General features: G+C 39.1%; 1 protein-coding gene across 1 annotated transcript; it reads left to right on the top strand.

Annotated features, from left to right (window-relative positions):
- Positions 1-20114: 20114 nt before the first annotated feature.
- On the top strand, positions 20115-23025 carry LOC125277768 (rho-related GTP-binding protein RhoB). The gene has a single exon (XM_048206269.1). The coding sequence runs from the start codon at positions 20209-20211 to the stop codon at positions 20800-20802; it is 594 nt and encodes a 197-aa protein (XP_048062226.1). The 5' UTR covers positions 20115-20208; the 3' UTR covers positions 20803-23025.
- Positions 23026-23305: the final 280 nt, after the last annotated feature.

Here is a 23305-nt window from a genome sequence, read left to right as displayed (position 1 = left end):
ACCTTATAGTGCAGTAAATGTGGTGTGAATTTGATATAGTCCTTTTATGCTTAACTGTTTTAAATGCCCATTGCCCGCTGTGCACAGTTGCCCTGAAGCCACCGGGGTGGCGGTGCCACCGGGCTTTGGCCCGTCATCGCTGCTCGCAGCTATATTTATTTATTTTTCTAAGTTTTTGGGGTTTTTGGGGCCCTTAATGTGCTCAAAAACTCCTGAAAATTTGCACACGGGTCAGAATCCGCGGCCATTACAGACGGGCAGAAGCTGATACCCAGTCGGGGCAGGGGGGCATGACAGCGCCCCCTTGAATGGGGTCCAAAAACGTGGTCTATATATCAAAAACGCGGTCTAAACTCGCCACCAAACTCGGTCAGCATGAAGTCGAGACATTGATGATGAAAAATAGCCAGCAGATTTTTGATATCTTGAACGGTTTGGCTGTGGCGAGGCAATTATTTTATGGCGAGAAAAGGTAAACAGGAAGTGTGTTATAACTTCTGCATACATTGATTGATCTTTATGAAACTTCACAAGTGTGTTGGTTGTAGTAGTCCGATCACATGGATGTGACTATTGTGAGTCAAAGTTATAGCGCCACCAACTGGCAGCAGGAAGTGTATCACTTTTAAAATGCATTGAGATCACCCTCTTATTTTTACCCGATTTACTTCAAACTTCATGACAATCATGTCAAAACATGGCAGAAGTAGACCTATTAATGTATTTGTGATATCTTTAATATTGTTGCCATGGCAACACATCAAACTTTTATAATATTCTTTGACAATTTTGAGGCTGTTAACATGCTTCAAATTGGATGAAACTCAACACACACATCAATATTGTCATACAGCAGACATGAGCAAAGCCTTAGAAACGGGCGGGGAGGAGGTGGTCTACAGCGCCACCTTTTGACAAAAGTGGGGGGGGGTGAGTTTAACCTACAGTCACCAAACTCGGTACACTTATTGGTCTCATTAAGCCGGACAACTTTCTATTTTACAGTCATTAGCTCTGACCAACAGGAAGTCAGATATTTTGGTTTGAATGTGGATTTTTCACACACACACACAGAGACGTAGACTCTCTGTCCAACCCCCCTACCCCCTCCCTCCTCCTCACACCTCACACCAGTCTGTGTCTGTGTGTGTGTGTGTGAGAGAGAGAGAGAGAGAGAGAGAGACAGAGAGAGAGAGACAGAGAGAGTGAGAGAGTTTTACAGCCTTGATCAGTTATTTAACCCTTTTATTACAGACTCACTGTGCTTCAGAGTTTATTCCCAACCCTTGATCAAATACATCTGAAGCAGCTAATCAGGCCAGTTCATTTGTAGGCCACTAACAACATAGCATTACATTATTAGTTTGATAATTAGGTTAATTCAAATATAAAAACACACTGCAAAAGATAACTTCACACTCATTTGAAATTGAACTATGACACTATATCACTATTGGTACAGGACTAGTTTTCAAAATGTTCGAGTTACAATTATTATTTTTACAATTAAAATTATTTTTAAAACAAATTATTTATTGAAAATTCAAATTATTGAAATGAAATCTTTAAGTAAATTTCACATGATTATAAAAGTGGCTGTTTAAAATAAACGTGCATAAGTGAGCAGAAAAATCTAGACATGTGCCTTACTATTACCTGAGACTGACATCAAAATTGTCTTTGCAGGTTCTGTGATTTGGCTCTATTTATTAATTTTTTCGTTTTATTTTTTTATCTTATACCACACATATTAAAATTAAATGAAAGCATGCTTTTGGTGCATAAGATTGGTGCACAAACAACAGCTCAGGGAGGTCAAAAACACATGAAGAGAAGTGTGAGGATTATACAACATCAGCAATCACAGACATTCGCATCAAGGCTGGATTAGATTTCTCAGAGCACTGTGGAGTTTGCACAAATAACAGTATGTAATTTGGTCTAGAATTTTTAAAAAACCCAGAAAAAACCCAGACATTTCAGATTAGGATGATATTCTGCACTCATTTGAAATTGACTTATAAGATTCTGTGACATAAAAGTCATCTTAATTTAAACATTCTCATGGATGTGGCTGTTGTGGTTTGTGATCATAGGAGCATCAGCCACTGCAGTAAATGTGGTGTGAAATTGACATAGTCCTTTTATGTTTAACCGTATTAAATGCCCATTGCCCGCCGTGCACAGTTGACCTGAAGCCACCTGGGGGCGGTGCCACCGGGCTTTGGCCCGTCATCGCTGCTCGCAGCTATATTATTATTTTTTTTCCGACTATTCGGGCACTTTTGGGGCCCTTACCATGCTCGAAAACTCATGAAACTTTGCACATACATCGGAACCCGCGGCCATCAGGGCCGGGCAGAAGCTGGTACCCGGGCGTGGCAGGGGAGCTCGACAGCGCTTCGAAAACTTGGTCCATATATCAAACACACTTGCATGCATTAGTATGAAACTCGGTACACATATAGACCTCATCAGGCCGAACAACTTTCATGCTCTAAGTTATACACCACCCCAACAGGAAGTCGGTTATAATGAGTTGTTTGAAAAACGCATGCTCTGGAATTTGATATACTCCTCCTAAGCGATTATTCCAATCACCACCAAACTCGGTCAGCATGAAGTCAAGACATTGATGATGAAAAATTGGCAGCGGATTTTTGATATCTCGAATGGTTTGGCCGTGGCTAGGCAACAATGCTTGGCAAGAAAAGGGAAACAAAGTGTTATAACTTCTGCATACATTAATTGATTTCGATGAATCTTCGGCTTTGTGTTCGTTGTACAAGGCTGATCACATGGATGTGACTATTGTGATTCAAAGTTATAGTGCCACCAACTGGCAGCAGGAATTGTGTCACTTTCAACATGCTTTGAGATCACAGGAAATGTGTTATAACTTCTGCATACATGGGTTGTTTGAAAAGTGCATGCTCTGGAATTTGATATACTCCTCCTAGGCAATTAATCCAATCACCACCAAACTCGGTCAGCATGAAGTCGAGACATTGATGATGAAAAATTGAAAAATGTGTTATAACGTCTGCATACATTGATTGATTTTTATGAAACTTCAGCAGTGTGTTGGTTGTAGGAGTCTGATCACATGGATGTGACTATTGTGAGTCAAAGTTATAGCACCCCCAACTGGCAGCAGGAAGTGTATAATTTTCAAAATGCTTTGAGATCATCCTTTTATATTTACCCGATTTGCTTCAAACTTCAACACAATAATGTCAAAACATGGCAGATGTAGACCTATGACTCTATTTGTGATATTTTAAATATTGTTGCCATGGCAACACATCAAACTTTAGTAATATTCTTGGGCATTTTTGAGGCTCTTAATATGCTTCAAATTTCATGAAACTTGACACACATCAATATTGTCGACCACTAGACATGGGCAAAGCCTTAGAAACCGGCGTGGTGGAGGGGCTCTACAGCGCCACCTTTTGATGACAGTGGCAGGGTTAGTTTAACCTACACCTTTCTAATTTACACTGTGTGCAGAATTATTAGGCAAGTTGATTTTCTGATCATATTTTTTTTCCAAGCACATTTTACCAATTCCAATCCACATCAATCTTAATAACTACTATTAATATTGTTTTTAATCCTTTATAAGTGATATATAATTGTTCATGAAGGCTGGAAATGAAAAATGCCTTATATTCAGGTGTGCAGAATTATTAGTCAGGTTTTCTTTTACAGGCAAAATGACCCAAAAAAGAGATTTAAAGTGTGGGAGTTCATTTTTAGTCTATATCTGCAAGACGGACATTTCAGGATAAGAGATGGACTAAAAGTGAACTCCCACACTTTACTGCCAGATTTTGGAAGATAAATTCTTCAAACAGTGGTACAAGATGATGTGGTGCTGGTCCTTCAAGAGTCACTCTCAAGCTGTCTGTGTCATGGTTCATGAATCCGCTGTCTCATTCTTGTGTCTGTGTGATGGTGTGGGTGTGTCACCTGATTGTTTTGTGTGGGCGTCGCCGCTGATTGTTGATCAGCGGCAGCTGTGAGCAATCACCATCTGCCTATATAACGCCTTGTCTTTCGTCTCTTGTTTGTCAGATCGTTGTGCGGTGTCCGCGTGTTGTTTCCCGTGTTGCTTGTTGTGTGTTTCCCTGGACTGGACTTCAATTCGTTGCTTCCTGGTTTTCGTGTTCTCATTGGATTACTCTCTGGACTTCACTCACGGATTACGTCACGGACACTGCTCTTCGGTCACCACTCATCACGGATCTTCACCGCCCATCGACGTCCCTGTGTTACCACTCTCCTGCTGACTGTTATATGTTTTTTGTGTGTGTTGAATCTGACCACCTTCTGTGTGAAGCTCTATGAAAAAGATTTACTTGCATCTGCATCCTCCCTTCATTCCGTGACAGAACGATCTGACCAATCATGGATGCAGCGAGTTCAGCAGCTTTAACGGAGTTCATCAACCACAGCATCTCCCGCATGGACCAGCAGCAGGAGACCATCACTTCCACCGGACGCGCTGTCCAAGCGCTGGTAACACAGGTGTCCGAGCTCTCCCAGCAACTACAACAGCTTCGCGCTCCCACTGCCGAACGGCCAGTGCTGTAGATACGGTCGGTCCCGCATCAGATCCTGAGCCCATGCAGGTAGGGAGAGCTCGGCTTTCCCGGGAGGAGAGAGAAAGGCGGAGATCCCTGGGCTTATGCCTTTACTGCGGTGCATCGGGACACTTCCTCAGGTCTTGCCCAGTAAAAGACCAAGCCCGATAGTAAACTTGAGGCTACTATCGGGCGGGATCTCCGCTGAGAAGTCCTCACCATCCACCCTTCTCCCGGTAAGACTGAGATGGGCGACTCACAACGTCACCTGCGATGCACTCATTGATTCCGGGGCTGAGGGGAACTTTATGGATACCATCTTTGCACGACAGCACGAACTACCCAACTCTTCACTCACTCACCTGATTACAGTCAACGCACTCAATGGTCAACATCTCCTTAACATCTCTCAGTCTACAGATTACGTCACCCTCATCACCTCCGGTAACCACAACGAACGGATTCAGTTCATGCTCATGGACTCACCACACGCACCTGTAGTTCTTGGACATCCCTGGCTCACTAAGCACAATCCCTGGATCGACTGGCAGCTCAACACCATCACTGAATGGAGCACTTTGTGTCACAAGTCTTGTCTTTTGTCTGCTTGTCCCACGGTGTCTGTTTCTGTGTTACAGGAGAAGGCAGCGGATTTGTCTAACGTGCCCGAGGAGTATCTGGATCTGAAGGAAGTGTTCAGTAAGTCTCGCGCTGCTTCTCTCCCTCCACACCGTCCCTATGACTGTGCCATAGACTTAGTTCCGGGTAAGTCTCCGCCTAAGGGCAAATTATACTCTATATCTGTTCCCGAGAGGGAGGCCATGGAGAAATACATTTCTGATTCTCTGGCAGCGAGGTTCATCCGCCCTTCCTCTTCTCCAGCGGGGGCGGGGGTTTTTTTTGTGGGGAAGAAGGACGGATCTCTGCGACCTTGTATTGATTACCGAGGGCTGAACAACATCACGGTAAAGAATACTTATCCTTTGCCGTTGATGTCTTCAGCCTTTGAGAGGTTGCAGGGAGCGTCCGTTTTCACTAAATTGGACTTGAGGAACGCTTATCATTTGGTCCGCATTAGGAAGGGGGATGAATGGAAGACCGCTTTTAACACCCCCAGAGGGCACTTTGAATACTTGGTCATGCCTTTCGGGCTGTCCAACTCGCCTGCGGTCTTCCAGGCACTCGTTAATGACGTGTTGAGAGACATGGTTGATCAGTTCATATATGTCTACCTGGATGACATATTGATATTTTCGTCGTCTCTCCAGGAACATGTTCAACACGTCAGACGAGTGCTCCAGTGTCTGTTAGAGAATGGGCTTTTTGTCAAGGCGGAGAAATGCGAATTTCATGCACAGTCTGTTTCCTTCCTAGGGTACATCGTTTCGTCTGAGGGAATTCGCATGGATCCTGACAAGGTTAAGGCTGTGGTGGATTGGCCAAGTCCAGATTCCCGTTAGGCCCTACAGCGGTTTCTGGGGTTCGCCAATTTTTACCGGCGTTTTATTCGCAATTTCAGCCAACTAGCCGCACCTCTGACCGCCTTGACCTCCCCCAGAACGACCTTCAGGTGGTCAGATGCAGCTGAGGCTGCATTTGCCAAACTGAAGCGCTGCTTCGTTTCGGCCCCCATTCTCATTGCCCCTGATCCTTTGCGTCAGTTCGTGGTGGAGGTCGATGCGTCAGAGGTGGGGGTAGGCGCAGTTCTATCCCAGCGGGCGCCCTCAGATGATAAGATGCATCCCTGCACGTACTTTTCTCATCGTTTGTCTCCCACTGAACACAATTATGACATTGGTAACAGAGAGTTGTTGGCAGTCAAATTAGCGTTGGAAGAATGGCGTCATTGGTTGGAGGGGTCGGGGGTACCCTTCATCGTTTGGACCCTTCATCACAAGAACCTAGAATATATTCGATCGGCTAAAAGACTCAACTCCAGGCAGGCTCGGTGGGCACTTTTTGATTTTTCTCTATCGTACCGCCCGGGCTCCAAGAACATCAAGCCCGATTCTTTATCTCGTATTTTTGATACTTCTACTTCCGAGTGTAGTCTTCCTGAGACATTAGTAGTCTCCACTCTTACATGGGAGGTCGAATCGAAGGTCCTGGCGGCCTTAGAAGGGGTAACGCCTCCGCCCGGGTGCCCACCGAACCGTTTGTTTGTGCCGGAGGGGTTAAGGTCCTGCGTCATCAAGTGGGGTCATTGTTCCAACGTGGCTTGTCATCCAGGGGTTAATCGAACCAGATTTTTGGTTAAGCAATGATTCTGGTGGCCTGCTATGGCTCGGGACATCCGCAGTTTTGTTTTGGCTTGCTCGGTTTGTGCCACTGGTAAGACGTCCAACCGCCCTCCAGATGGGTTACTCCAACCGCTGTCTGTCCCTTCGAGACCCTGGTCCCACATCGCTCTAGATTTTGTCACCGTCCTCCCACCCTCCCAGGGGTACACGGCCGTTTTGACCGTAGTGGACCGGTTCTCGAAGGCGACCCATTTCATTCCCTTGACCAAATTGCCCTCTGCCAAGGAGACAGCGGTTACTGTCGTAGACCACATCTTTCGGTTACATGGCCTCCCGGTAGATGTGGTGTCCGACAGGGGTCCCCAGTTTGTGTCCAAATTTTGGCAGGAGTTTTCGTAGACTGCTGGGCGCGACGGCTAGTCTTTCCTCTGGGTTCCATCCCCAGACCAATGGGCAGACCGAGAGAGCCAACCAAGATTTAGAGCGTATGTTGCGATGTTTGGCGTCCAAGAATCCTTCCTCCTGGAGCCAACAACTCTCTATGATTGAGTACGCACACAATTCGTTACCAGTGTCTTCTACGGGCCTCTCTCCGTTCGAATGCAGTTTAGGTTACCAGCCACCTGTGTTTCCCAGTCTGGAATCTGAAGTCACGGTCCCCTCTGCTCACGCCTTTGTCCAGAGGTGCCACCGCACTTGAAACAGAGCCCGCGAGACTCTGTTGCAAGTGAGGGCGCGCACCAAGGCTAAGACTGATCGCCACCGGTCAAAGTCTCCCGTATACGTCGTGGGTCAATAAGTGTGGCTTTCTACCAAGAACATTCCACTCCGTTCCGTTGCCAATAAGTTAGCTCCCAAATTCATCGGCCCGTTTCCTGTCACTAAAATTATTAGCCCAGTGGCAGTCCGACTCAAATTGCCTCCGGCGTACAGGAGGATTCATCCCGCCTTCCATGTTTCCAAAATTAAGCCTGTTTTTCACTCACATCTTAATCCGCCTACTCCGGTTCCCCCACCGCCGCGGGTCGTAGACGGGGAACCAACCTATTCGGTTAATCGCATTCTGGACTCGAGGCGGCGGGGACGCGGATTCCAGTACTTGGTGGACTGGGAAGGTTACGGTCCGGAGGAGAGAAGTTGGGTTCCTGCTAGAGACATTCTGGATCACTCCCTTATCGATGATTACAAGTCGACAGGTAAGGAGTTCTGGGAACGCCGTGAGGCATTCCTAGGAGAGGGGGTACTGTCACGGTTCATGAATCCGCTGTCTCATTCTGGTGTCTGTGTGATGGTGTGGGTGTGTCACCTGATTGTTTTGTGTGGGCGTCGCCGCTGATTGTTGATCAGCGGCAGCTGTGAGCAATCACCATCTGCCTATATAACGCCTTGTCTTTCATCTCTTGTTTGTCAGATCATTGTGCAGTGTCCGCGTGTTGTTTCCCGTGTTGCTTGTTGTGTGTTTCCCTGGACTGGACTTCAATTCGTTGCTTCCTGGTTTTCGTGTTCTCATTGGATTACTCTCTGGACTTCACTCATGGATTACGTCACGGACACTGCTCTTCGGTCACCACTCATCACGGATCTTCACCGCCCATCGACGTCCCTGTGTTACCACTCTCCTGCTGACTGTTATATGTTTTTTGTGTGTGTTGAATCTGACCACCTTCTGTGTGAAGCTCTATTAAAGAGATTAACTTGCATCTGCATCCTCCCTTCATTCCGTGACAGTCTGTCTATAAGGCCTATAAAAATACAGTCTTCATGTATTTTATAATACTTCAGCTTGTGATTCTTATTAAGTGCGGGTCATTTTTTAGGATTCTTTAGCTAACCTAAGTCTCTGAGATCCTGACACCTTGAACTTCTAGAGACTCCAGGTAGGTGCAGTTCTGGAAAATGGTGGCGCTGGAGACTAAAGGGTTCCTGATGGTTTCACACTTAATTATTGGTTTCACACTTAATTAACTTTGCAATTTCTAGTATTGCATTAGTATTGCGTCCTTCTCATGAGTATTTAATAATTTTTGACTTTTCAGTCTGAGTTAAATCTCTTTTTTGGGTCATTTTGCCTGTAAAAGAAAACCTGCCTAATAATTCTGCACACCTGAATATAAGGCATTTTTCATTTCCAGCCTTCATGAACAATTATATATCACTTATAAATGATTAAAAACTATATTAATAGTAGTTATTAAGATTGATGTGGATTGGAATTGGTAAAATGTGCTTGGAAAAAAAATATGATCAGAAAATCAACTTGCCTAATAATTCTGCACACAGTGTACAGTCGTTAGTTCCGACCAACAGGAAGTCAGATAATCTGGTTTGAATGTGGATTTTTCAAACACGCTCTCTCTCTCTCTCTGCCCCATCACTCCCTCAGTCTCACTCATTCTCTGTGTGTGTGTGTGTGTGTGTGTGTGTGTGTGTGTGTGTGTGTGTGTGTGTGTGTGTGTATGCGTGTGTGGTGGTGTGTGTGTGTGTGTTGTGTGGGGGTGGGGGGTGTCTGTATGTGGGTCTCTGTCTGTGTCACTGTCTGTGTATGTCTCTCTCTCTCTCTCTCTCTCTCTCTCTCTCTCTCCCCTCCCTGTGTGTGTGTGTGTGTGTACTACAATCTTGGTTATTGGTCTGTAACCCTTTTACTGATTACCTATTTATTGATGAACTTTTTGATGAAAATGATGAAATTTTGAACTGCAAATGAGAACTTCACACTCATTTGAAATTGAACCATGACACTATGGGCCCTATTTTAACGATCTAAACGCAAAGTGTAAAGCGCACGGAGCAGGTGCACTCAGGGCGTGTCCAAATCTACTTTTGCTATTTTAACGACGGAAAAACGGTCCGTGCGCTGGGGCGCATTTTTGAAATGGGTTGTCCCTATTCTCTTAATGAGTAATGGACGTAACGTTCAATAAACCAATTAGAGAGTCATCTCCCATTCCCCTTAAGAGTGAGATGCGCTTGCGCTATGGCGGATTGCTATTTACATGGCGTACACGCGATGAGTCAGTTAATATATATGTGTGTGTATTGGCACGATTGTTCAATTAATTAGCCAATTTCATTCATCATTATAAGTAGTAATAGGCTGAATTGAAAATAGGTAGCCTAATTCTAATATACGCAATGACTATTCACCATTACATTTTTATATTTATGTACACAATAATATTCTTTTACACTGTAATCCTTTTGTTTTTAATATTTGGCATGTTTGTGTGATGGGCATCCCTGTGTGTAATAAGCAAAGTCAACGCGCACTGTGGACACGCCCAGAGGTGCAGTTTCTACCAACGCGCTCTAACAAAAAAATATTGCGCCATTGACTTTAGACTTTAAACCAGGTTTGAGTTGGTCTATAGCGCAGTCTATTTTCAGCTCCTTAAAATAGCAATGCGCCGGCAATGCGCCTGAACGCACCTCTTTTTTAGACCAGCACGCCCATGGGCGCACTAACTGGCGCAAATGCATTTACTAATTTAAGGACGTGGCGCTGAACGGGAAAACGCGAACGGCACCGGACGCAAACTAGCAAACACACTTGCGCTGCGCCTTGCGTCGCATTGCGCCCGGTGTATTATAGGGCCCTATATCACTATCCGGACAGGACTAGTTTTCTAAATGTTGTTTGATTTACAATTATTATTTTTTACAATTACACTTAGAATTTTTAAATTATTTATTGATATAATTCAAATGTATTAAAAACCCCTGTTTCAGTAAATTTCACATGATTATAAAAGTTTAAAATAAAGTGCGCAGAAAAATGTAGACATGTACCTTACTATTACCTGAGACTGACATTAAAATTGTCTTTGCAGGATCTGTGATTTGGCTCTATTAATTTTTATTTTATTTTATCTTTTCATCTTATACCACACATATTGAAATTAAATGAAAGCATGCTTTTGGTGCATAAGATTGGTGCAGAAACGATAGCTCAGGGAGGTCAAAAAACACATGAAGAGAAGTGTTAGGATAATACAACATCAGCTATCAAAGACATTTCCATTAGACTGGATTAGATTCTCAGAGCACTGTTGAATTTGCGCAAATAACAGTATATAATTTGCTCTGTAATTTTTATAGAGGTGTCTGAGAAAACACAGACATGGCAGATTAGTGTTACAATATGTACCAGTCAGAGACAGAAGATAACAGTTTAGGTGGTTTATTGGACACAAGCACAGTATACAGTGACAACAGGTGAGTAGATAGTGGTTGTAGAAGTGAATGATGAAGGAATGGATGATAATACTGTCCTTTGTGGTTTGCAGGTTGATAGCGGTGGCTGACTGGAGACAATGCTGGCGGATGACACTCACACACAGACTTGGAGCACAGGAGGGAGCACGGAGACACAGGAGACAGGTAAGTAGCAATGGGAGTCCTAGAGGTAAGCATAGAGGTAAGATCCTTGATGCAAACGAGACCGGACAATGTGACTGTGTGTGTGAGTATCTTAAATGGTGCTGGTGATGAGTGCGCTGATGAGATGCAGGTGGCGGTGATTAGTACTCCGGGGAAGGTGTGCGCTGTGATTGGTGGGTGCTGGAGGCTGGTGTGTCTGTGACAATTAGGATGATATTATGCAATCATTTGAAATTGACATGACATTATATGACATGAAATTTATCTAAATTTAAACAATCTCATGGATGTGACTGTTGTGGTTTGTGATCATATGGGCACCAACTGCTGCAGTAAATTTGGTGTATTCAAATGACTTTGACATAGTCCTTTTATGTTTACCCATTTTAAATGCCTATTGCTCACCGTGCACAGTTGCCCTGAAGTTACCGGGTTGGCGGTGCCACCAGGCTTGGGCCCGACATCGCTGCTTGCAGCAATATTATTAATTTGATTTCTTAAATTCTTGAGAGAATAAACCATAATAATGAGCATTTACGTAATATAGGCTATATAGGCTATATAGCACTCAAGTGCACGCATAAAGCTTGCCATAAAGAACAGGCAAAAGTAATGATTATGATACAGTGAGGAGACATTTTAATTGTTTATTAATAAACTAATGTTTTCTGAATCAGTGTCGGCTGCAAAGATGAAGTTGACATTGACATAAAAGTAGACATTTCAAGCTTTCTATAGATATATTTCTCATGTCTGTGAGGCAAGCAGCCGCTGAGTTTCGGTTCATTTAGCCTATAAGATGTGTTCCAGTTTACTTGCAAGTGATCGCGTTGGCGCCATGATTATATTGTCATGATTATATTTTCTGCTATATTTGCTTCTTATTTATTAAATCCAGGCTATTGGTTGATTAAAATTAAGATACAATTTTTGCAAAACGAAATTCACTTTAAAGAAAGGCTTTCTACAAAACAAAACTTAATGAAGTGGTCAAAATCATCTGACCCACTCCATGTCTCCCGATATATTGCGCATCTTATGATGCATCCTATCTTACTCGTGTTGTTCACTTTTCATAATCAAATAGATGATATTTAATAGAATTTAAAACATAACATTAAACAAATAATAATTTATTTTTAGACATATTTAATATTGGGGGCATCCAAGTTAATTGACATATTTGATTTTTTTTTTTTTTAAGTAACACAATAGTTACTTTCCCTGGTAATTAGTTACTTTTATAATGATGTAACTTTTGTAACGTTTTCGCATTAGTATAACGTGAACCACCGCAGCGTGAGCACAGTCTGCTCTGGCCCAGGGACACAAGAGCACAGAGCGGATCATATCCGTGAGTCGGCTTAGACCACGAAAGGTCGGACCCATTTGAATTCTGCACAGAATGCTGTATTTTAAAGTGATAAAGAGATTACCCACTGCGCAATGTGACGTCGGAGTGATGTCTTTTTCATGTAATTTTTGGACATAAAAATTCGGTCCATTGAAGGGGTTGTTTTGTAATGCCAGGCGACGTCGAAAAATGTTGATGTCTGTGGGACCTCCGTGTAAGGGCTATTTATAGTCCAAATGTGGTCATTTGTGGATGTCTTTTATAACTTCTATAACTGTGGACCCATGTTTCCAGAGGGTATAGGACATGTTTTCTTTGCCAGTTAATTTTCCTGTAGCTTTGTTTGGCTCAACTTCTAGTTTCAACAGGAAATGCATTACACCTTTGTATGCATCTCCAGTTATCACCTGCTGCTGAGACAATCAAATGGAGTTTTTGCAAAATGATCTGGAACAGTATGCCACCTTCTGAAATGGGACTAGATCATTTCCAAAAACTCCAATTGATTGTCTCAGCAGCAGGTGATAACATGGAGATGCATACGAAGGTGTCATCTTTATTCAAAAATAAATGCAGCGATGCAGGCTGAAAAGCTGTGCCGTCATTTTGCAATGGTTGAACACTCACGTGAAATGCCTGTTGTGTTGCCTCGGCCAATCAGAGTGCCGTTTACTGGTTGGGTTATGATGATGTGCTGCCTCGACCAATCAGAGTGATGTTGACTGGTTTTTGTCTCTTTGGTTGAAATCCAAATAGAGAGTTGTCCTCGCCTATACTTTAGCTGCTGTTGGTTCTTTTTAAATTAGAAATAAGGAGGATAGGCCTAATATATGCTACCATGAAATTATTTTCTGAACTATAATTTCCCACAAATTGCATTTCCAAATAGGAGGATAAACGGTTAGATATTAACAGTGGTGGAAAGAGTACTAAAAAATTGTACTCAAGTACAAGTAGTGTTACATTGCTGAAATAATACTCAATTACAAGTAAAAGTACTGGTGTCAAAAAAGTACTCGAGTAAAAGTACAAATTACTCTTCTCAAAAACTACTCAAAGTACTAAAATTACTAGTTACTTTTTAGCCGGCGATATTTAATGAATTGCCCAACAATATTCAATCAATCAGTAGAAAATAGCTACTTTTTAACAAAGCATTTTCACCTTATTCATGAAGTGCATGAATTAGTGGTCACAATACTGGAATTTCTAACTTCAGTACAATACAAATGATCAATACTCAGTATCATTTTAAATACCAATAACATTGATCAATTACCGTTACAATAATATCACTTAAATATTTGCTCACTCTTTGTATTTGTGTCTTTACAGTAGGGCAACTTTGTTGCAGTAGCTCACATGCAGCACAAGAAAGCTTGATTTCAAACTGAATTGAATTTACAAAAAAAGACAAGAAAACAGTCAGTAATAAAATAGGAACAAAAACAAATGACCTCAATTCAGTTGGGGTATATGAAATATAACAACACTGAATTTTTATATGCGCTGTATCTTAAAGGGTTAGTTCACCAAAAAATGAAAATTCTGTCATTAATTACTCACTCTCATGTTGTTCCAAATTCATAAGACCTTCGTTCATCTTCAGAACACAAATTCAGATCTTTTTGATGAAATCTGAGCGCTTTCTGACCCTCCATAGACTGTAACGTTATTACCACTTTTTATGGCCCAGAAAGGTAGTAAAGACATAGTTAAAACAGTCATGTGACAACAATGGGTCAACCCTAATGTTATGAATCGACCGGAATACTTTTTGTGCACAAAATAAACAAAAAAACCCACTTTATTCAACAATTTATTTTCTTCCATGTCAGTCTCTGACACTGTTGACGTAGTAAACACAGTCAGCTCATTTTATTGGCGGGATTCTGTGTCAGCATCACATGCATGCGCTGTGGTGCTCACACGAACACCGTCAGAGAGTGACACGGAGAGAGGATATTGTTTAATAAAGTCGTTATTTTTGTTTTTTTGCACACAAAAAGTATTCTGGTCGCTTTATAACATTAAGGTTGAACCACTGTAGTCACATGGGCTATTTTAACAATGTCTTTACTATCTTGCTGGGCCTGCAAAAGTTGCAATTGCGTTGCAGTCTGGGGTCAGAAAGCGGATTTTATCAAAAATATCTTCATTTGTGTTCTGAAGATGAATGAAGGTCTTACGGGTTTGAAATGACATGAGGGTGAGTAATTAATGACAGAAATTAAATTTTTTGGTTAAACTAACCCTTTTAAGAGCCATATAATATGTTATTTAGATAAAAAGAACATCAGAATGGTTTGACCTATAATGTCTGTATATAGTGATGCAGTTACACAGACTAGGTTATTTATATGTAAAAATCATATAAATGCCCCATTCGGAAACATACATCTAGGCTACATTGTAAAGAAATTAAAGATCCACCTTTGTTTGTTGAGACTGTAGCATTTTCATCGGCCAGGCATGGAAGTCTATTATTATTGTTTGATAACTTTTGACAACGTTTAATTTAAGAGCACGCCGAGATTTGCGATTGCACACTACACAGAGCGTGCGCTCAGTGAAGAGGCAGTTCACTTGTTTATTTGAGAGCTTGTGTCGTTTTCGGCCATTACATGAATGTGCTCTCCACAAACCTGCGGGTATGATTAAAATTATGTGCAATACCTGCAATCCTGCACTGTAACTGAAACGAGTGACAGGAGGAGGAGGCGTCAGGGAGATGAGAGATGAGAACGCGCCGCTGGTAAAATTTCAGGGTTTTCATTGGTCTGTTTACGATCGGATAACTTTATTGGCTACCGATATGCTGGTCAAAGCAGAGCCATATGGTTTCAATATTAATTCAAATTGTTGGCGTACTCAGTAACGGAATGTGATTTTACAAGTAGCGAAGTAGATTTCTAAGCTTAATTTGTACTTAAGTACAAGTAAAATTACAGATTAAAAAATTTACTCAAAAAAGTACAAAAACCCGAAAAAACTACTTAATTACAGTAACGTGAGTAGTTGTAATTCGTTACTTCCACCTCTGGATATTAAAAGGAAACAGAGGTTTTACTGATTTTAATGGTCCTGGTCGAGCTGTGATATAAACGAAACGCTATTGATTATTTTGAAAAAGGGGCGGGGCTGTTCAATACATCGCCCTATCATGCGCATTCCAAGACACTTCAGTGGGCCTTTAAAATACTGTACTGTGAACTTCGAAAAAACACACTCACAGCAGCATTAACTAGTTTTTGTAATTTGATGCAAAGGTAATATGGTAACACTTTACAATAAGATTGCATTAGTTAACATTAGTTAATGCATTAGTTAACGTTAACTAACCATGAACAACACCTCTGTTCAGCATTAGTTAATGTTTGTTAACGTTAACTAACGCATGTATTAATGCATCTATTCACGTTAACAGCGCAAGTAGTTAACATTTGTTAATGCATTAGTTAACATTAACTAACCATGAATAACACCCCTGTTCAGCATTAGTTAAACTTTATTAACGTTAACTCACGCATATATTAATGCATGAATTCACGTTGACAGTGCAAGTCGTTAACATTAGTTAATGCATTGGTTAACATTAACAACACCTCTGTTCAGCATTAGTTACTTTATTAACATTAACTCACGCATATCTGTTCCTGTGAACAGCGCAATTAGTTAACATTAGTTAATGCATTAGTCAATCATAGTTAACGTTAAATCACGCATATATTAATTAATCTATTCATATTAACAGCACAAGTAGTTAACATTAGTTAATGCATTAGATAACATGAATTAATCATGAACAATGCCTCTTATTTAGCCTTGTTAAGGTTAACTTACTGTACTTACATTAGTTTATGTAGCAGTTGACACATTTCTAACTCTCCACTCACTTACACTAAATTAAGGTAAAAAAATACCATTGTGTACCTTATCAGCATTATTTATTAACAAGGCATTGATTTGGGCTGTAAATATAATTACGAAGTGCAAACCATCTGAACATTAACAGATATGTTGTTCATGTTTATATGCATTTTACTATCATTACTTACATTCAACTTACAATCCATTAATGGATTTGTGAGTGTACACTATTTCATCATTAACTAATGTGTTAGTAACATTTGTAGACCATTTATTAACATGACTTACCATTAACAAAGCATTTATTAATGGATTTGTGAACCTTATTGTAAAGTGTACACTATTTCATCATTAACTGATGTGTTAGTAACATTTGTAGACCATTTATTAACATGACTTACCATTAACAAAGCATTTATTAATGGATTTGTGAACCTTATTGTAAAGTGTACACTATTTCATCATTAACTGATGTGTTAGTGACATTTGTAGACCATTTATTAACATGACTTACCATTAACAAAGCATTTATTAATGGATTTGTGAACCTTATTGTAAAGTGTACACTATTTCATCATTAACTGATGAGTTACTAACATTTGTAGATCCTTTATTAACATGACTTACCATTAACAAAGCATTTATTAATGGATTTGTGAACCTTATTGTAAAGTGTACACTATTTCATCATTAACTGATGTGTTACTAGCATTTGTAGACCCTTTATTAACATGACTTACCATTAACAAAGCATTATTAATGGAATTTGTGAACCTTATTGTAAAGTGTACACTATTTCATCATTAACTGATGAGTTATTAACATTTGTAGATCCTTTATTAACATGACTTACCATTAACAAAGCATTTATTAATGAATTTGTGAAACTTATTGTAAAGTGTACACTATTTCATCATTCACTGATGTGTTAGTAACATTTGTTGACCCCTTAACATGACTTATCATTAACAAAGCATTCATTAATGTAATTAAACGATATTTTGAGCCAATAATCCACACCTACCCCTAAACCTACCCATAACCATTTCTTAAAACTCCGTACAGTTCTAAATAAAAGCATAAGAGACAAGCGTAATCACAATAATTTATTTTTTTTGCGAAAATGTCAAAAGTGGTACCAAAAGTACGTTAGTTCAAATGACGATGAGTTGCAGTCACGGTCCTCTCTGGTGGTAATAGATTTTATAGGGTACAGAGGAGAATTTAAGTTATTAATCCATGAAAATATGATGAATCCGGCTTCTCTCCGTGAAGGCGCGCACTCAAATGTCAATCCACTGAAACACGGCATGTCGCAATCTGTGACGAAGCAGGTGAGAACCAATGAGCGTTTGATATCAGTGCCGTAAACCATGCCGTAACGGATCTCGTGGGCGCGAGCGACTTTCAAATTTGAATCATAGCGAGCGCGGGCTTTGACTATGACGGTCGCTGCTGAGAATGAAGATGGAGATCGCCAGAAAAAGCGCAGAATTTGGATATGTTCCTTACAAACATATGGATTATAAAGATTTGGAGTACAGCGAACAAATAAAGTTGATGTGATTTGTGAATTTATGTTGTGCTTTGGTGTGTCTTATGCATTGTCAGTCACTGCATAGGAGAAAACGCCTCACAGCAAACAAACTAAATATTACAAAATGGGTAAACAATTACAGACTTTTTTTTATTATTTAAATGCTTTGTTAATGGTAAGTCATGTTAATAAAGGGTCAACAAATGTTACTAACACATCAGTTAATGTTGAAATAGTGTACACTTTACAATAAGGTTCACAAATCCATTAATAAATGCTTTGTTAATGGTAAGTCATGTTAATAAATGGTCTACAAATGTTAGTAACTCATCAGTTAATGATGAAATAGTGTACACTTTACAATAAGGTTCACAAATCCATTAATAAATGCTTTGTTAATGGTAAGTCATATTAATAAAGGGTCTACAAATGTTAGTAACACATCAGTTAATGATGAAATAGTGTACACTTTACAATAAGGTTCACAAATCCATTAATAAATGCTTTGTTAATGGTAAGTAATGATAGTAAAATCATGCATATAAACATGAACAACATATCTGTTAATGTTCAGATGGTTTGCACTTCAGAATTATGTTTACAGCCCAAATCAATGCCTTGTTAATAAATAATGCTGATAAGGTAAGGATAAAATGGCATTTTTTACCTTAATTTAGTGTAAGTGAGTGGAGAGTTAGAAACTGCTACATAAACTAATGTAAGTACAGTAAGTTAACCTTAAAATATTAAGGCTAAATAAGAGGCATTGTTCATAGTTCATGTTATCTAATGCATTAACTAATGTTAACTACTTGTGCTGTTAATATGAATAGATTCATTAATATATGCGTAATTTAACATTAACAATGATTAAATAATGTTGAACAGAGGTGATGTTAATGGTTAGGTAATGTTAACTAATTGCATTAACTAATGTTAACTAATTGTGCAGTTAACATGAATACATGCATTAATACATGCGTGAGTTAACGTTAACAAACATTAACTAATGCTGAACAGAGGTGTTGTTCATGGTTAGTTAACGTTAACTAATGCATTAACTAATGTTAACAATACAACCTTATTGTAATATAATACTAAGTATAGTGTTATAAATGTAGGCCTACATACATTTTTTTAAAAATGAAAATACAAAAACTTTGCAGGATTTACGTTATTGATGACCATTAAAACGCATCATCACAGTCTGTGAAAAGGATCTATTGTCACTGTGTGTACCTAGTATTTTGGTGAAGATCAGACCAAAAGCCAAAAGGTGGGGTCCGAAAAAGTATGTTTTTAAGAAAATTCAAAATGGCGGAAAAATTGAACAGATGGAAATTGAAAATTTGTAGAAGCTGACTTAAGGATTCAGGTGAAATAATTATGTTTCTTCTAGCCCTTAGGTTTCTAAAGTTATGATCTAAAATGTAGTTAGTTAAGCATTAGTAAATAGTCAATTAATCATTTATAAAACATTAATAGACATTAATAAACCGTTTATAAATACAGCTATAAATGCTTTGTTCTTGATTTATAAGCATATCTTTAATGAGTTTAATAATTGTGTAATAATAGTGTTTTCATACTTTATTAATGATCAATTTATCATTTCTAAATTATATATTACATTATTCACAAACCAGTTATTTAGGAGTTGTCAGTGGCTCATAAGATCATTTAGGAAGTGTAAGTAAATGATTAATAAAATATTTAAATGTACATTTATGCATCTTATTATTTAGACATATAGTATAGTTAGTATAGTATAGTTACTTAGTGTGTTAATAAATGCTTTATTATTTCAGTTATTATAAAGTGTTACCCAGTTTGGTTTCTCAATCTCAAGTAATAAAAAATTAGCATCATAATTTTTTTTACTGGTAATTATCCTAGAATGAACATCAATATTATTATTCTTATTATTATTGTTGTTGTTATTATTTATTTATTTTATTTATTTTTATTTTTTTCTACTGGTAGTGTTTATCCCACAGTGCTTTGTGTCAACTCTTCTAATAGAATAGTCAAAAAACTGTCCCGACAACACTTGACTCGTGGAAAGAGAGTGAAATCAGAGCCATTCCTTCACACCGATTGGACTGCTATATTAGGAACTCAGATGGTGCTTATAAAGTCCGCACTGACACATCATGTTTAATGTTTTGAAACACTGCTGCCTACGCAGTTATAAGCGATACATTTTACGAGTTATTCTGCTACTTTCAGTTCGTGTAACTCATGATGGCGAACATTCGTAAAAAGCTGGTGGTGGTTGGGGACGGGGCATGTGGAAAAACATGTCTTTTAATCGTTTTCAGCAAAGATGAATTTCCAGAGGTTTACGTGCCCACCGTTTTTGAAAACTACGTCGCGGACATTGAAGTGGACACCAAACGAGTTCAACTGGCTTTATGGGATACGGCGGGGCAAGAGGACTACGACCGCCTTAGACCCTTGTCCTATCCGGACACTGATGTCATTCTCATGTGCTTCTCCGTGGACAGCCCGGACTCTCTGGAAAACATCCCAGAAAAGTGGGTGCCGGAGGTGAGACATTTCTGTCCTAATGTGCCCATTATTTTGGTGGCGAATAAGAAAGATTTGCGGAGTGATCACAATGTGAGAAGTGAGCTGTCAAGAATGAAACAGGAGCCTGTGACAACAGAGGACGGACACGCCATGGCTGCTCGCATCGGAGCGTATGACTACATGGAATGCTCTGCCAAAACCAAGGAGGGGGTTCGGGAAGTGTTTGAGACCGCTACTCGAGCCTCCTTACAGAGGAGATTAAGACCACCCCCTGGTTGTTTGAACTGTTGCCGACTGATGTGAAAGACTTTATAATACGTTAAGTAACAGAACACAATATGTATTGTGTCTAAAGAGTCAATGTTTCAATGCAATCAAAGTATAGCCTATAAGTACAGTATGATCCACTCTAGAGATCAAGAGGCCACTGGCTGTCTTTGAAATTTTGCTGATTGATTTGGTTCATGAAATGAAGAGTTTGAACCCACCATTTGGCTTCACACCTTGAGTTTGTAGACTTGACACAGGTTTTTTTTTTGTTTGTTTGTTTGTTTTTTTGTGAGCATGCTCACTGAAGAAATGGTATTTGCTTTCAGAATATGCATCACTAAACCATGTATAGTATTCATTTCGAAAGTTACCCTGTCAAAGTTAAAGGATTTTAAGGACATTTCTATCATAATTTGTAACATCTCTTAAGGATCATAATAATTCTTTAAAAAAAGAAATAACAAACATAAAATGGAATCCCTGTTACCTGTTTTTTCTGACATTTTCAGTTCTTCATTGCATCTCAGTGTCTGATGTAGCCTATTTCAGTGTATGATTTTATTTGAGAGGATTCTTGTTTGATAATTTAGACAGCCTCTTAAAGGACTACATTATACTGAATTACATGAACAAAAGTTTGTTGCGATGTGTTAAATATTACACCATAATGAATGTTTCTTTTGTTATGCCACTTTTTTCTGTTAATTTAAAGTTTGATAAACTGGTAAACAAAAAATGAAATAGAGTAGGCCTATACGAGCATAGGATAAACAAAGATCAGAATTTCTGAGGACATACTAATATGACTGGTCATTTTGTTTATTTGATAGAGAACAATACTGGATGTGTGTCTGTTATTCAGTTTATGAAATCAAACCAAATATTGGCTAGGCCTACTTTTGGACAGGGGTGTAGCCAGAACTTTTTTCAGGGGTGGCCAGGAAGACCAAGTGATTTCTTTGGTGTGAAAATAGGCCTAAAAACTGATGTGGAATGGAACACACATAAAATAGATTTCAGCATAAATTCATAGACAAGGAATCTCCCACGCAATCCTTCCATAAAGAGCTTGAGCCTATAGCCGATCAAATAGCTTATAATCCTCAGTAAACATTGCAATAATGTTTAAAAGTTTTAAAATATGCAACAGCGTGTTCATTTATATTTTCGTTGCAAAGAAGAATGGCTGCTCATTTATTTGTGCTATCACAGGAGATGCGAGTGTGAGCAAGCAAGTATAACCATGTAGGCTATACCCTAATATATTTGATAATTTTGTTGTGCTAAACCTTAAGGGTTTTTTTCCATTCCACTTCTCAAATTTGCCTTTGTTTTTCTGTGTAAACATGCTCTTGATGAACGTGTTTGACCGTTGAGCCCACATCTCGCTCTGCTGTGTTTTTGTTTTACTCGTAAAGCTGCTTTGCCAAGCATGATCTTGCAGTGTTGCCATGTCCACTTATTATTGGTATCTTTGGGATTGTTATTCTTTCCATATTAAGAGGTGAAGTGACAACAATGTGTACATGGCCTTTTTACCAGTGTCATAGTTCTTTGAACGGAGAAAGGTTAGCTGTTAATGCTGTCAAAATGCTTGCTCAACAGGGGTGGCCAGAGGGGTGACCAAGTTTCAATCAAGGTTGGCACTGGCCACACATAGCTATGCCCCTGGCTTTGAACAAGCTATTTTGCTTTTATTCCTGTGAATTTTTTTGCTTTAATTATGGGAAAAGCAATGTGAATACATGGGTGGTTAAGCATAGGTAAAGCAATGTGAAAACATGGGTGGTTTTGCTAGTAAATGACACATAAGTAAAGATGTATTTTAAAATTATGAGAGTGCCTGATAGAGACTTTTCCTATATGGTTCTCAGTTGTTCTTGCTTCAGTGGTGACCCAAGTAGTGATCCAATTTAACGTTTTAGTTCCTTGTATTTTCTTTTACCCTTACATCTTCAGAAGATGTGGAAAGCATTATACCTTCCCTTAAAATCTGATAAGCCTATTTTTTATCCTAACTATGCATTATCTTAATGTTACACAAAAAAGTGAAACAACCCTGTTATTTATTTAAAATGCATTTTTATATTGATCTAATCAATATATAACCTGTTTTGTTTTGGTTTGGCTAAAAGCAAATTACACTTCTCATAGAAAAAAAAATTTATTATATAAATTTAAAGTTATTTATTGTTTGTTTGTTTGTTTTATTGTATAACAGAAAAGACATCACAATAAACATCAAGGTCTTTTGAAGAGAATATTCCTGCCCTCTCTTTTATAGCAATCATTTTCTAACAAAATGTTTTTAGTTTTACCTTAAGTGAACATTCTTTCATTTTATAGCTTTTTTGTAGCTTTTTTATAGTGAAGCCTTTTTACGGTAATATAGCTTTTTTATGGTGAAAAGTAAAAAGTATGTTATGGTGAATATAGCTTTTTTATTTTTAAAAATGTATATATATATATATATATATATATATATATATATATATATATATATATATATATATATATATATATATATATATATAAT

This window comes from Megalobrama amblycephala, linkage group LG11 (genome assembly GCF_018812025.1).
Source record: "Megalobrama amblycephala isolate DHTTF-2021 linkage group LG11, ASM1881202v1, whole genome shotgun sequence".
In the NCBI taxonomy this organism is placed as follows: domain Eukaryota; kingdom Metazoa; phylum Chordata; class Actinopteri; order Cypriniformes; family Xenocyprididae; genus Megalobrama; species Megalobrama amblycephala.
Note: the sequence above shows the minus strand (reverse complement) of the source record. Positions and strands in the feature narration are given on the sequence as shown.

Coding starts and splice junctions, on each gene's coding strand:
- LOC125277768 (XM_048206269.1), top strand. CDS start 20,209: ATGATGGCGAACATTCGTAAAAAGCTGGTGGTGGTTGGGGACGGGGCA.